The 14,973-nt window shown below is 58.4% G+C and overlaps 1 protein-coding gene across 2 annotated transcripts in view; it reads right to left on the reverse strand.

The window, feature by feature from the left end:
- The window catches only part of KSR2 (kinase suppressor of ras 2), an 87,470-nt gene extending 76,602 nt beyond the window's left edge, over positions 1-10,868 (reverse strand). Inside the window, exons 1-3 of one of the 2 annotated variants that reach the window (XM_080365780.1) lie at positions 10,526-10,868; positions 3,109-3,249; positions 2,119-2,269 (exon numbers count right to left, since the gene is read on the reverse strand). In XM_080365780.1, the coding sequence (XP_080221906.1) occupies positions 2,119-2,269; positions 3,109-3,249; positions 10,526-10,702 (469 nt within the window). In that variant the 5' untranslated portion in view covers positions 10,703-10,868. Of the gene's footprint in view, positions 1-2,118; positions 2,270-3,108; positions 9,985-10,525 lie in introns of those variants that run through there. The other variant, XM_080365779.1, reaches the window with a different exon arrangement.
- Between the last annotated feature and the right edge of the window lie 4,105 nt (positions 10,869-14,973).

Consider the following 14,973-nt stretch of genomic DNA (forward strand, 5'->3'; position numbering starts at 1 on the left):
GGAGGCACTGATGCCCTTCCTCAAACAGCGGAAAGACTTAAGAGAAAATGCCAAAGGGAAGAAGGGCAGGACCACAGCTGGGAGCTGGATTTAGGGAGTTAGGGCGCGTGGAGAAACTTGTGCTCCGTGGGAAATGTCACGCCAGGTTCAGCCATCCCCACCTCGCTGCTCCAGCACAGGGCTGGAAGTGGCTGCTGCACCAGCCCAGCAGCAGCACGTGGTGGCCGGGCCCTCTGCTGTTATCCCCCAGCATGAGCTGGCACTGCCACACTGTGCCATGCCACACACCATGCCATGCCACACGGGAAGCCTGGAGGAGCTGCAGTACCCACAACAGGTGGATGTGGCCAAGACCCTTCCAGGGCAGGAGCTGGGACCCCGTGTCTGCAACATGTCATGCCAAGCAATGATAATGAGAGGACACTGGTGGTCCCTAAAAGCTGCTCCTCATTGAAACTGTGTCACATCACCCTTGTCACCACCAGCCCTGTTGCCTCTTGTCCCCACGCACGGCTCTGAACCTGCAAAGCCCAGCTGAAAACCCAGCAGCTACACCCCAGCAGGGCTCATTCTCCATCCCTACAGCCCCCGGGATGCAGCTGCACTGGAGGAGCCCTTGAGAGAAGACAGGAGACAGGCAGAGAGGTCTCGGGTCCCTAAACCCCGGGATCTGGCAGGACTGGGGCCTTCCTACAGAAGGGTCATGTCTCCCAGTGGGGACCACAGCTAAACCAGCTCCGCATAATCACCCCGGGCTAGGACCAGGAAGGGGGCCCTTGGGAAGGGGACAGCAGAGGGGGGTTTAGACTGTGAAATGGAGTTTTGCCATTCCCCTCCAGCTGCTCCAAAAGGGAATGTCTCCCTCTCCTTGCTGCACGTACATGTCCCTGTGCTGGCCGTGCTCCCCAAGCTGGCACCAAAGTACTGACTCAGCCATGCCATCATCCATGGGGAAGAGCTGTGCCGGTGGGATACAGCCCCCATCACATACGGAAAGGTGAGGCTGGGCCTCTCCTGGGGGGCCACACGTGTAGAGAAGAGCCCCCCAGCCCACCCCCAAGCCAGACCCCTTCTGATGGGAGCCCTCGGCCCCAGGACAGCATCATCCAGCCAGGCTCAGCTGGCCTGGGACAAGATGCCGAGAGAGCCAGATCCTGCACAGCCTCCCACTGCGCCACTGCTCGCAGGCTGAAGCCGGAGCGGCTCCGGCTCCGTACAGCTGCCTCTGCAGCACAGAGCTCTGCTGCCACCGCCCGGGCACCCGCCAGCTCAGCACCCGCACCCCAGCACCCAGCACCACCAGCATCATCCCCCGCGGGAAGGGGAAGCAGGACTTGCACATGCCCTGGGAAGGGGGTTTGACCCCGGGGGGCTTCATTCCGCAGCCTGCTGGTAAGCAACGCTGAGTTGTAGGAGCTTGCTGAGTCTCGGGGGCTTTTCCTGACTCTGCTGGTTGTGTTCCTGTTGTAGTCGGAGTCCAGCTCAGTCAGCCTCACACGGGGCACCAATTGTTGCAGCACAAACTAGCAGACTGCAACAAGTCTTTATACCGTTGGTCAGATTCTACTGTCTGTGCTTTAGCTCCTTCCCCCAGAGGCCAAACCACACTGCTCCTCCTTCGTCTGACCCCCTCCCACAACCCTCAGGGCTATTTAACCACTTGGCTGGAACAAGCTACACCTGCACATCATCCATGTCAATCAACCCACCGCCTCTGAGGCAAGGCCACAGCTGCATGTTATCAGTGCTAATCAACCCACTGCCTTCATTCCTCTACATGTTCCCGCAAGTAAGAGGGGTCAGGGGACCCCATAAGAAATGCTGTGCCCTCCTCTGGCAAAGCCTCCCTGCAGAGAACTAACAACTCATCACTTCCTAGGTGAGCCCCCCACGTGCTCCCCAGTCACAGGGATGCATGAGAGCAAAGATGTCCCCTGCAGGCAGCGGGTACCGGCCATCCCCCAAGGGATGCAGGAATTCTGCAAACCATGGAGAAGACTCTGCAGACACCTCTGCTGTGTTAAAGCTACGCTGCCAGTGTCACCGCAACAGGATGGTCCACTTACTCCGACCAGCTTGAGGGGACACAGCCAGCGGGTACAAGGGTGCCTGACTCACCGGACTTGTGGACGTTGCGGAGGCAGGAGAGGGAGGCATTCAGGCGGGCACACTCCTCCCTGTTGGCCCCGAATTTCTCCACAGTCGCACAGACCTGGTCATCAGTCATGTCCAGCAGCTCCTCCAGACTCAGCTGCCCAGGGGCGATTTCCTGACAGGGGAACAGGCAGGAGTGAGGAAGGAAGAATAAACCATGCTGGAGCATCCTCCAAACCAGCACCTCGGGGCATGCAGAAAAGAAGCTGTTTCCTTTTGCTGCCCCATTTGGGTCACAGAGCCAAAAACATTCATTTTCCCATCCCAATCCACATGAAAACCAGGAGGGCACAGCTTGAGCTTCAACTTTATCTCAAGTTTTTGCCCAGTCTCGGGTATATCTAGACCCAGCTCAACACCAGGGGATCCGGGGGCACCATGACAACCTGCCCCTGCCTGGGGCACACACAGGGACTGGCAGCTCCGTTACAGACTATCCTCTTCCCTGGTGGGGGGGCTGTCACAGGATCATCTCCGGGTGCCACCCTCTCACTGCACCCCTCGCCTGACAGAAGGATGCTGTGACCTGCCATGACACCACCACACTGTGACAGGGACATGGCAGACCCCCACTGTTGGGGGGCAGCACCCACAAGTTCCCCCTGGCACTCACGTCCTTCAGTGGGAACAGCAATAGGGTGTCCTCACTGGTGGGTGGAGGAGACCTGTGGGGTGGCCCTGGCCAGCACATCCCACCACAGGCTTGCAGCATCTTTCCATGCAATGAAACAACCTGGTCCCTCTGCCCTGGTCTCCCACCCGGCTCCCCATTGCCAGCTGCTCCCCCTCCAGCCTGCCCAAACACATGGCTTCAACCAGTCTCCATCTGTGCCCTTGCCTAGTTTTGCTCAAGGATTCCACAAACCCCTGAGAAAAACACTACTGGAGAGGTTTGGCACCCAAAGCCACAGCAGGGCCCTTCCTGCTCCGGTGCGGTTGATGCCCAGCCCTTACCTCCATCACCTCTTTGCGCATGTTGACGATGCGAAACCAGTGCAGGAGCTGGGGGAAGCCCTCCAGCTTGGCATTGCGCTCCTGCAAGGCCACCTTCCTCTTGCAGGACAGCTGCCGGCTGAAGTATTTGACCAGCTTGCTCTGGAAGAAAAGGTGAAAGCCCCATGGGATCCCCTGCCATGACCACCACCTGCAGGAGGGGGACGTGGAGCGGAGTGACCACAGGCAGCTCAGGCTCTGCCCTCCCTCTGCCTCATCCCCACGGCAGCCCCCCCTGCCCGCAAAACACCCCCTGCTATCTGCTGCCAAGCTTCTGCCCCCAGGGACCCCTCTGGCACCAACCTGGGTGTCCAAGGGGGGCACCTCGCTTCCGAAAAAGCCCTTTCTCAATCCCTTTATCCCCAGCCCAATGTGCTTCATTGCTGGGGTCTTGCTCAGGGGATGGCCAGCCCTCGCCACCCGAGGGACCCCGTGGCAGCTGGGCGAGGAGAGAGGACAGGGGACACAGAGGCATCACTCCTCCCACACACTAACACAAATAACACCCCATCCCAGCACTGCCTAGCACCAAAAGGACATGTTCCCCTCTCTTATACCCAACCTTGAGCAAAGGAGCCCGCCAAGCATCCCCCATCAGGAGCAGCCACAGCATCGCGCAGTGCCAAGGCTGGGATGTGGGAGCTTGCTCCTTATTCTCGCCACCCCCCAAGCCCACATCTGCCCCAACCCTCCTTCCTCCCACTGCTCCTCATCACCAGGACTGGATCAACCCCTCTTTGCTCAGCCACCGCCCCATCCCTCCCCCAAGCCCTCCCACCACAAGGCCAAAGACGCCACGTTAGCAACCACAGCCTGTCAGCTCCCAAAATAAAGATGCTGAGCGACTGGCCTCCTTTCTCAGAAATATAGAGCAGAGCCCAGCTTGCTGGAAACCTGCTGGGATTTCCTGCTCCTGCTTTTCCAGCTGGGTGATTCCCTGCTGCCGGCAGCGCTAGATGGTGCTGTGCCCCTGCCTGCTGCCGGCTCCCGCGCACCCCAAAAATAGATGAGCAAAATATGCGATGGTTTGGAATAGGGAGACGAGGGAAGAAACCCCATCGCAGCATCACAGGGTTTGGGAGAGCTTCCCCATCTCTCCCAGTCCCTTCCCTCGGTGGTACCCAGCAGTGATGGCCATGGGACTTGGTATGACAAGACGCATGTAAGCAGAACAGGGAAAAATCAGCCCCCCATGCCCACCCATCGTGGTTGGGGTGAGCTGGGTGCACCCAGAGAGGTGCAAACCAGGCAAAACCAGCCTTCTTCCTTGCTGCGGGGGAAAACCAGGCAGTGCAGGCACAGGTCTGATGGTCCCCAAGTCCTCATAAACAGCGGGTCCCCACCGTGATGTCCCACCAGCATCACTACCAGCATCACCTGGGTAGGTGACAGCTCTGCCAGAAGCCAGACACCCCGACCAGGCAGCTTCTCCCAAACCCCAACCTGGCTAATAGCCACAGAGATTAATTACTGAAAATTAATACCCAAAAAGGGAGCCAGGGACAGCAAAGCGAAGGACCACAGGGAGCCCTGCAGGGCTGGCTAGGTTCAGCAGGCCAGGTCTGCTTTTCAAGAAAAAACACTTTCCTAACAAAGGACCATCCAACAGTTTCAGGGTCAGCCCGATCACACATCCCAAACACACCCCAAGCCCTTGGAGGGGAAACAGCAGCAGGCACCTTGAATGCACACAGAGGCAGTTCCTACCCCCAAAAAAATACCCTTCCACACACACAACCGCAGCAAAGCACCTGCAAAAACCCTCCTAAAAAACTCACCTCCATCACACTCATCTCCATCAGCTCCTCCAGCACCCCCAGGCTGAGACCCCAGGGGGAATTAAGGTGATGCCTGAGCCACAACAGCCTCTGCAGCACTAGAATCAGGGTCCTGGGATGAGGGCAGAGTTGGGGACTGGGCAGCCTCCACCACCACCACGCAGAGATGAGCTGGGAAATGGGGAAAGGGCAGGGAAGTGGAGCTACTGCCATTTTCAGTCTCCAGGTCGGGGAAGTTCAGCCCACCCTGAGAGACCAGAGGAGCCATCATTAGCACAAACGAGGACCCAGATGGGAACCCTGTGCCCCAGCTGTGGGCTGGTGCTCTGGCCCATGGGTCTGCTCCAGCTGGGGGAAAACAAGCCCAGCAAACCTTTGCAAAGTCCAAAAGCACTTCTTGTTTTGCTAAGAGCTTCACCAGCGGGGCTGGAAAGGGAAGCAGTCAAGACAGCCCCGTGCTGCCGGGAAAGCCCCGTTCTGCGGCTGCAGAGATGCTCTCGCTCACCCTGAGCTGCTGCTCAGCCCCTCTTGCACGGGATGGAGATTTTGCAAACATCCTAAATGCCATTCTGCTGCAAGGGCCAGGTCCTGCTTTGCCTTTCTGCTGTGGTGCAACACCCTCAGCTCTTCCATGCCTCAGTTTACTCATCTGGAAAAAGACAGAGGGACACCCTGGGGTGCTGTGGGTGTGTAAGCAGAGGGGTCAGAGTCCTGGCAGCACGGAGGGTGCTCGCTGTTTGGGGGATAGGCTGCTGGTCCAACCAGGGATGCTGCCAGGGGGCCAATACACCTTCCTGTGGAGCTGGGGCTCAGTTTTTGCATCCTTTCAAGTGCCTCTCCCCGCTTCAGCGCTGCAAGCGGGTAAGGGAGGGTGCAATGCTCTGCCAAAAGGGGGTAAAGCCACTAGCAGCCCCTTCCCCTTAGCCACAGCAAGGGACCAACAGCTCCTGGGTCGCCCCATCTCCCCCCCGGGGCAGGGACCATCTGCTAAAAAACAAGACCCCAGCAGGACCCTGCTGCCCTGCAGGGATGGGTGCAGGCAGAGGAGGGATGTCCCCGCTCCACATTGCTTCTCTGAGATCTTGGCTGACCCCAGCAGGGCGAGGGGCTGGGGTGACCCAGGGCTGGCCTCCGTCTGCCCCCCTGCAAACCCTGCTCCCTTCCCTCCCCTCTGCACCCCAACGGGGATTTCCAGCCTCGTCCTGCCACCCTGAGCAGGATTTCCCCCTCGCCCCGAAACACGGCAGGGCGGCAAGCAGCGGGCACCAGGCGTGGGGAGCAAAGCAGCTGGTCTCCAAGGAGCAGGAGGACAGCTGCACCCCCCCAGCATGAAGGATAGCTGCACCCCCCAGCGTGGCACCCTGCGCTCGCCCTGACGTCAGCCGGGATGGAGACAGCACCGAGCCCTGCTTGGAGACCAGGGAGAGGCAGTGGAAAATCCACCTGCCAGAGCACAAGGTGAGAGTTAATTAACCTCTCACAGGCAGCCCGTGCACCGCCAGCACCCGGTAAGCTGTAGAGAGGGAACCCGCTCCTGCCGGGATGCCCATCCCGGGATCAGCACGTGCCCGTGTTGGATGGCTCTTTGCCACAAACCGGAGAGGTTGCTCTGCACCTCCAAATATTCCCGGCTCAGCAGCAAGCCACGGCGGCTGCTTTCCCACGGCACGTAGCCACAACTGAGGCAACTCCTTCCCGACTCCTACCAAGGGGCTCGTTATTCCAGAGACACCTGGAGCACCCCCAGGCTGGGGAATACCTCACCACGGTTGTATTTTCTCTCTCAGGGCTCTTTCAAAGCCCTGCTGGGCTCGCGTGCCATCTCTGGCTCTGCACATCATTTATTTCAAGCACTGCTAAAAGGTCCCTGGGGCTCTCTCTGGGAGTACAGGGGCCGAAATGGCTCAACCCAGCATCCTGGAGATGCCTGGCTCTCCAGGAAGATACAGCGCAGGAATAAGTGTGCTGTGCTCACCCATGGTATTAGACACCAGAGAATCCACGCACTCAGGCAGTGAAAATCCCAGTGCTGAGGCAGCATCTCCGTTGGCCACAGCCTGTGCAAGTCTGGAAACAGCCACAGCTCTTCCCCAGGTGCCTCTTTCCATCTTCACCCACACGTTCACATGATAGCCAAAAGCATCGCAAGAGGGTTCCCCCTTCCTGACAGGAGCACAGCAGCCCAGGGAGGGAGAACCACCGATCCCAGGGTTATCCCTGGAGTCACTCAGCAGTTTCTGGGAGCCCTGACCCATGCTTTGAAATGGGGTGGGGGCTTAACCCCACTGGGGTAACGCAGAGAGCAAGGCATCGCAGGACAGCCGCAAAAATCACCCAGCAACTTTTCCTTCTCGCTTTTACTCCGTGCTGCCCCCAGCCCTCTGGCAAAGGCACAGGTAGCAGCACCCCTCTTCTGTACCTGTATCCCAAAGCCCAGATTTAGAGCTGCAAAGCCCAACCACCGCGCTCAGAGGGGGATTAAAGCCCCATCTCCCATGGAAGACCAGGCAGGGATAACAGGGGTGGCTGCTCAGCTCCCACCCTCCTGCTCCGATAGCGCTCAGCCCCAGGTCCACTACCACTCCACAGGAAGCAAACCGACCCCAACTCCTACCCCAGGCAGTGTCAGCCAGCATTTTGGTCCCAGCCACTGCCCTGGTTACTGCTGGAGCCTGTCCCAAGGTGCAAGCAAGATCTAACAGCCTCCCAGCCCCAAGGACTGCAGCCAGGCTGCAGCCGGTGGTACCCATTCCAAAGGAAGGATGCTGCATCGCAGGATGCTGTTACCAGCTCCCTGTACAACTACAGCACATGAAGGATGGGGACCTGCATGTGCCTTAAGGTGGCTTAAAAAAAAAATTAAGAGGAAAACTTCTACTAATCCAGCAAAATCAGGGTTTAGTATGAGGATTAACCAAAAAAACATAAATTCACCCACTTTCTTCCAGGCTTGCACTGATGTGAGGGTTGTGCAAAGTTCCCTGGGGTACTCGGGGTGACATGGCCTCCCAGCCCGCCTGTCCCTAGCCACCAGCCCCTTTGCCATGCTGGTGGCTGGCCCGGCTCTGCTGCTGCCAGATGGGAAGGGAAGAAGTACCAAGCAGGGCCCCTGTGACTGCGTCACGTCCTTGGGACACAGCAGTGGCGGCAGGGACTCAGGGCCAAGCTCAGCTCCTGCTTACGCTGGCGGCAACACAGGACAACACCGCCAGCAGCTGGTCGTGACCTACACCGATGTGCCGGCATCAGGAATCTGGCCCCAACTTCATCCATTGTCACTCCCCTCCTGGGAATCGCCCTGTTTCTGTGCTGAAAAGCAACAGGTGAGCATTGGCAGGGATGGCCATGGCTGAGACACACAGCAGGCACCCCGGCTTGGGGGCGTTTTAGGGAAAGTGATGCCGGAGCATGAACCATAGTAGCTGGAGAGATGCTTCCCTGTAAGTCCGAAGGGTTTATGGGGTGGCATCTCCCTGAGCACCTCTGAACCCTCCAGCCAGCCTGGCTGAGCTGCCCCAGCAACACCAGGACGCTGCTTTGCCCACGTGCCATCATGGATGCTGAGAAGGTGCATCCCGCCAGGATGGTTTCACCACGCTCCCCGGCTCCCCTCGCTCCCCTCCGTGGCAGGGACGCAGCAACTTGTCAGCTGTGCTGACCCTCACAAGGCCATCAACGCACATGAAATAAACTTCTATAGTCCTGCATCTCCAGGCATTGACTCTTCCAGGAGGTCTTTGAGCCTGCCTTCCCCCTCCGCCCCCAAAGTCTCCCAAACACACCAAAACCACTGCTGCTTCATCCCCACCTCCCTGTCCCTATTCCAAGGTTGCTCCAGAGCCACGCGTAGACCAACAGCTCCAGCCTAAGCCTGCAGACCCTCATGCAGAGAGGTGGGATGGGACAGAGGATCAAGGAGTGGCGACAGCAGAATCGGTGCAGGACCACAGCACAAGTTAGTGCCTGGGACACAGCGTGGGGAGCTGCACCCAAGCCCCAGGGTTCCCCCAGAGCAGCACACTCCCTCAGTGCTTAGGACCTTCAGGAGCAAAAGCAGCGGGACTGGGTGTTTCAGTCACAGCCCAGGGCCAAATGCCACCCTGCAGAGGGGCTACAGGACAAGCTTTGCCATCACGTTTGGGTTCTCAGTGAGAGCAGCCAGGTTAGTAAGCACCAGCCAAAAGGCCTGAGTGGGACCAGGCTCCAAAATCCCACCCACCCGGCACCAGCCACCTCCACGCTGCCACGGCCCCGCCAGTGTGTCCCCGGGGGTCACAGCACTGTCACGGCCACACTTCCCACCCTGCTGCCAGCTGAGGGGTCCCCCCACCCACCCACCCACCCCCCAGCATCCCAGCCTGTCTAGACCTTCCCTACACATCCTGGCCTGCCAAGCTCCTATTGAATCCCAAATCCATCCCAGCACGCTGCAGGGGGAACCTCTTCCTGCAGGGCTACAACAAACAGGGCTCCACTCGGCAGCTTTTACTTATATGTATTTTCCCATCTATGAAACGTAAATAAATCCAGCCAGTGCTTCCCTTGGGACAGCCCTGCCACCTTCGGCCGTGGTAGCACTGAGGCCATGGCTCGGCAAAGATTCCCCTTCCCACCGGGTCTCTCCCCGCTGCCAGGGAAGGCTGGAGGGTTCGGGCAGGCTCTGCATCGCTGCAGTGGAGGAACCGGGGGCGAGGATGCTGGCCTGCCTCCTGATGAGGGGCTGGAGCCCGGCCGAGAGGATGCAGCCTGCTTGGGAGGCAGGAATATGGGGGGAAGGATGGAGCCAGGCTGGGGGGCTGCTGCCTGGTGGGAGGGATGCAGGTGGGCTGGAGGGAATGCTGCCTGGTGGGGAGGTAGGAGCTGGATGGAAGGGATGCAACCAGGCCAGGGGGACAGGGCCCGGCAGAGGGGATTGCAGGTGGGCTGAGGGGATGCAGACCACTGGAATAGATGTGGCTGGGCTGTGGGGATGGAGTCTGGCAGAGGGAATGCAGGTGGGCTGAGGGGATGCAGCCCACTGGAAGGGATGTGGCTGGGCCGTGGGGATGGAGTCTGGCAGAGGGGATGCAGGTGGGCTGGGGGGATGGAGCCTGGCAGAGGGGATGCAGGTGGGCTGGGGGGATGGAGCCTGGCAGAGGGGATGCAGGTGGGCCAAGGGGATGGAGCCCACTGGAAGGGATGCGGCTGGGCCGGGGGGATGCAGCCTGATGGGCAGGTAGGAGCCCACTGGGGGTGCAGCCCAGCCGAGGGGATGCAGGTGGGGCCGGGGGGCTGCAGCCCGGCAGAAGGGCCAGGGAGCCCAGTCGAAGCAGGAGCCTGGATGAAGGGCTGCGGCCGGGCCGGGGGGCTACAGCCCGGCGGAGGGGCTGCAGGCGGGCCGGGGACCGCAGCCTGCCGGGGCGGGGGGAGCGCGGGGGGGCTGCGGGGGTCCGGGGGCACGGCGGGAGGGTTCGGCGGGGCCGGACCCACGGCGGGGCCACCTGCAGAGCGCGCAGCCTCACTCGGGCGCTCCGCAGCGCCGCGGGGGAGCCCGGCACGGCCCGTGGGGGGGGGGGGGGGGGGATGCTGGGGGCGGGGGGGGGGGGTCGGTGGGCCCCTACCTCCAGGGTGCGGATCTCCTTCTGCGTGAGGTCGTTGGAGGCGGCGCACTTGGTGCGGAGCCCCTCCAGGTTGGAGATGCTGATGTCGATCATGTTCTGGACCAGCTCGCACTGCTGCAGCGCCTTCTGCAGACTCAGCTGCTGCTCCTCGCTCCTCGTCATGTTGTCCTCATCCATCGCTCGCCGCGCCCCCCCCCCCCTCCACCCTCCGCCGCCGCGGCCGCCCCCCCCCCCTCCCCCCGCGCCGCTCAGCCCCGCTCCGCCGCGGCCCGCAGCATCGCGGCCCCGCGGTGCCCACCGAGCCGTCAGCGCGGCGCCGCGGCCGCCTCCCCCCCCCGGGCGCGGCGGGGCGGGGGCGGGGGCGGCGCGCTCCGGCACCGCGGGGCCGCGCTCGCTGCGCGCCGCTCCGCGCGGTACCCCCCCCCAACACACACACACACAAACACATACACACAGCCCTCCGCCCCCGCGTACCAGGGGGAAGGGGGGGATGATGCTGCGGGGGAGGGGCGGCAGGTGCAATGGGGGGGGGGGGGGGGGGGCTGCTGTATGGAGGTGGGGCTGGGGAAGTGGGGGCGCAGGTGCGATGAGGGACCCTGGTGCAATGGGGGCCCTGCCACAAGAGGGGATCCTGGGGCAAGAGGGGAGGGCCTGGGGCAATGGGGGGGCAGGTTCAATGGGGGGGCTGGGGAAATGGGGGGTCCTAGGTGCAAAGGGGAGAGGGGGCTGGAGCAATGGGGGTTCCTGAGGCAATGGCAAGGGGGCTGTCTGGGGGGCCGCAGCAATGGGGAGAGGTGGGGCTGATGCAAAAAGGGCCCAGCTGCAGTGGGCTCCCTGGGGCAATGGGGTGGATCTGCAGTAGGGGCCCCTACTGCATGGGGGGGCTGCTGCAGTGGGGGTCCTTGGTGCAAGTGGGGTGCAGCTGCCATGGGGGCTCCTGCTGCGATGGGGAGCCCTGCTGCAGAGCAACCAGGCCAGGCTGCATTGTGTGTGACTGCAGGGCAGGACAGCCGGGGGGTACAGGGCATGCACACCCCCAAAGGCCTAAGGAAGCCCTATTAGGGTGCAATTGTGGACAGAATGGGGCAGGAGGGGCTGGCTCCCCCACAGCTGCCCTCCCACCCCACGACCACCCCTGGCACAGAGGGGATGCCGGTACTGCTCAGAGTCAGCAAAAATCCTGCCTCAGCCTACAGACCCTAAGTGTCATGCAGAAGGGGTAAGCAGGGGGGCAGCCAGGATGGACATCTGCAGCAGGATGCGGGGAAAGCCAAGGAGACACCCTGCAGTCCCTGCCCCGGCAATGGGATTTGGTCTGGAAGGGAGCAAAACCAAATAAAAATCAACCTGCTGTGCGCCTCAGCATGCCTCCTCCTCCTCCTCCCCAGCTCCCCTCTCCTAGTGCCGCTCCAGAGGTTTAAAACACCCAGGATGCAGTTTGGGGAACAGCAGCAGGGTGCAGGGGAGGAGGAGGGCACGCAGACACCCCCTTGCCCAGAGGCCATGGTGATGGTCCCACGCTCACACCCAGGTTGCTAGGTAGAAGCCAAAAATGCTCCCCCAGCCCCACTCACATCCCTGGATCTCCATTTCCCAGCAGCCAGAGCCCCTACAGAAGCACTAACCCTGCACACAGGGGATGAACCCCACTCCTCTGTAGCACACTCAGGGATTTTGGGGTTCAGCCCAGCCCCAGGGAGTGGCAGAGGAAAGGGGGTGCAGGCAGCATGCACTGACCCCCCAGTGCTGAAGCCCTTCCCTTGGAGAGGAGCGTTCCCCTCTGTGCTTGAGAAGCTTTACAGGAGCTTGGTATATGTATATAAAACATTTTATATGCATATTATATGTGTGTGGTTTTTTATATATTACTTTTATATATTATTTTTATAATAATATGTATAAAAGATACCCACAGCCAGTCAAGAATGGCCAAGCCTGTCCAACAAGCTCGGCAATTATTCAGGAGAGACAGAGCCACAAGGATGCTGCAAGGAACGCCACCTGCCCCACTCCCCCAGCGCAGAGCTTCCTCTCACCACGACCCCCTTGGCCTTGGATATTTGACTTTATTCCCAGTTGACATACCCATCCCAGCCCGTATCAACTCCATGAAAAACACAAGCCAAATCCCCAACAGCTTTAACCATCAAATTAAACCAGCCATGCTTGCAGTGGCCATCTCCCTCCAAGTTGGGATATGGCTAAAAAAGTTTGGAATTTGCTGATTTTTACCCTTTTATAATCAGAAATTTTGATTTCCAGGCATGTGCCCATGTTGGGGTGACCACACATCCCTTTTTCTCCCTCTCACTAACAACCCGTTTGCTTACCTGCAAAAACTCTCCCTGAGGGTCCGAAGAAGCAGGTTAGAGGGATTTTATAGCAATTATTGGAATTTTAGCTTGTCAGTCAGTTTTGTGCCGTCCTGCTGGAAAGTGACCACAGCTGCAGCCACCCTGGCTCTGCCCAGTGTCCCCAGCCCTGCCTGTAAGGGAGGCTCAGAGGGACCCCCTTCAGGTGCTCAGGGTGGGAAACGCCAGCAGCGCCCTGGGTGAGAGCGAGGCAGTGGGCGAGGGCAGGATCCGGCCAGCAGCCGCTGCCACTGCCCAGGGGAGCCTCAAAGGGGCTGTGGAGGGGTGATAAAGGGGAGGAAAACACAGCAAAAGCGTTCAAAAAGCCAATTCTGCAATAATAATAACAATAATAATAACAATGATACAATGCTGATGATATGAGATATGATAGGATATGATATGATGATATAAATAATAAGGGGATGCCAGACTATACTTGAACTGAAAAGAAGAATGGAAGGGAATAGGATGAAGATAGGATAGGATAGGACAGGATAGAATAGAATAGGATAGGAAAGGATAGGATAGAATAGAATAGAATGGAATGGAACGGAATGGAATTAGAACAGAATAGAATAGAATAGAATAGAATAGAAATAGAATAGAATAGAAATAAAAAGTGGATGCCAGGCTACCATACCCAAACTGAACAGAGTAAAAATTATAATATAATATAATTTTAAGAGGGATGCCAGACTGAACTGCATAGAGCTGTTACCTTCTGCTCAGTGAGTTTGCATCAGGCTGGGACTCCCTCAGGCACTTTCCAAACCACAGCAGGAGCCAGCAGTGAAAACCCACCTGGGTGACAGAGCGGGCAGCTGAGAGGAAAAAACCTGGTGCAATTTCATAATGCAGAGGATCCCATTCTAGCTGGGCTGCATTCTCAATTTTGTTCTTAATTTCACATGCAAATATATATATATATATTTCTATGTTTCAGCTGGGTGTTTTAGCTGAGGTGGATGGGAGGAAGCAGCACTGCAGCAGCTGGGTTGCACTGGTGGGCACTGGCGCAGCCCCTAGGGGCTGCAGAGGTCCCGGGGCAGAATCATCCTCCTGCTCTGCTGGCTTTTCCTCTGGGAAGAAAAAGGCAGAGCCCTCTGGAAAGGCCAGCATTCACTTTGCTGCAGCAGGCGCTTGAGGAAGGCAGCCATCACCAGATATTTAACTATTGCCCGTGTTGGAAATGCAATGCAATTTCTGTTATTAACTGGAGCACAGGAGAAAAAAAAAAACCACCATGCTGGAAATTTTCTCTCCTGATGGCTTCTGTGGTTAATCAAGTCCTTCAATAACCAAACTGGAGATAAGAGGGCAAGGCACTCTCTGTACTCAGCACATTTGCAACAACAGATTATTTTTTTTTTCCCTAAAACATCCAAGCTACCAGCCCAGCCATTTCTGAGTTCACTGCTCCCAGAACCAGTTACAAGGGAGGGGAGGATAGGATGGTACCTGGAGAAGAGAAAAAAAAAACACTGAGATGCCCAGCTCAAAACGGGGATGCTGGGGAACAAGTGGGTCCCCCTTGGCATCCTTTGCCCACGCTGCTGCTCCCCCTCTCCATTACTCCAACAGCTTCCAGTGCAAAAAAAATTCCGGCAATCTCAGTATCTGCCCTTCAAAATAAATAAAGTAAAATAAAGTGAGCAAAAATAAAATAAAATAAAATGCAAGCGGGGAGACTCCACTGGAAAAAACCCACCCAACCCAAAACCACCAGCAGCAGAAGACCTGCAGAGATTCTGGGCATACGCTGAACCTCAGTCCCCAAAAATCCCTATGGCAGTCAGTGGCACAGCTCACGTGCTCGGAGCTGGGCTGGCTCACAGTGTGAAAGGAAGATGTACATCACGGATGGCGGGAAAAGGCCTGAGATCAGTAAGAAAACCTGTGTTTTTCTATTCCACAGCTTTGGGCAGCTTGAATTATTCATTTCCTTCATCACCAGTGCCTGGATTTCGTACAGGGGCTCATTGTGTACCTCATTACTCAGCAACATTAACAACTTCATTTCTTAAACACAAGTTGTTTCTGGCACAATCAGTTCATATAAAATGTATATAGCAATGACTTTATTCACCTGTCTTG

Source organism: Falco punctatus (assembly GCF_963210335.1).
Source record: "Falco punctatus genome assembly, chromosome: 1".
Lineage (NCBI taxonomy): Eukaryota > Metazoa > Chordata > Aves > Falconiformes > Falconidae > Falco > Falco punctatus.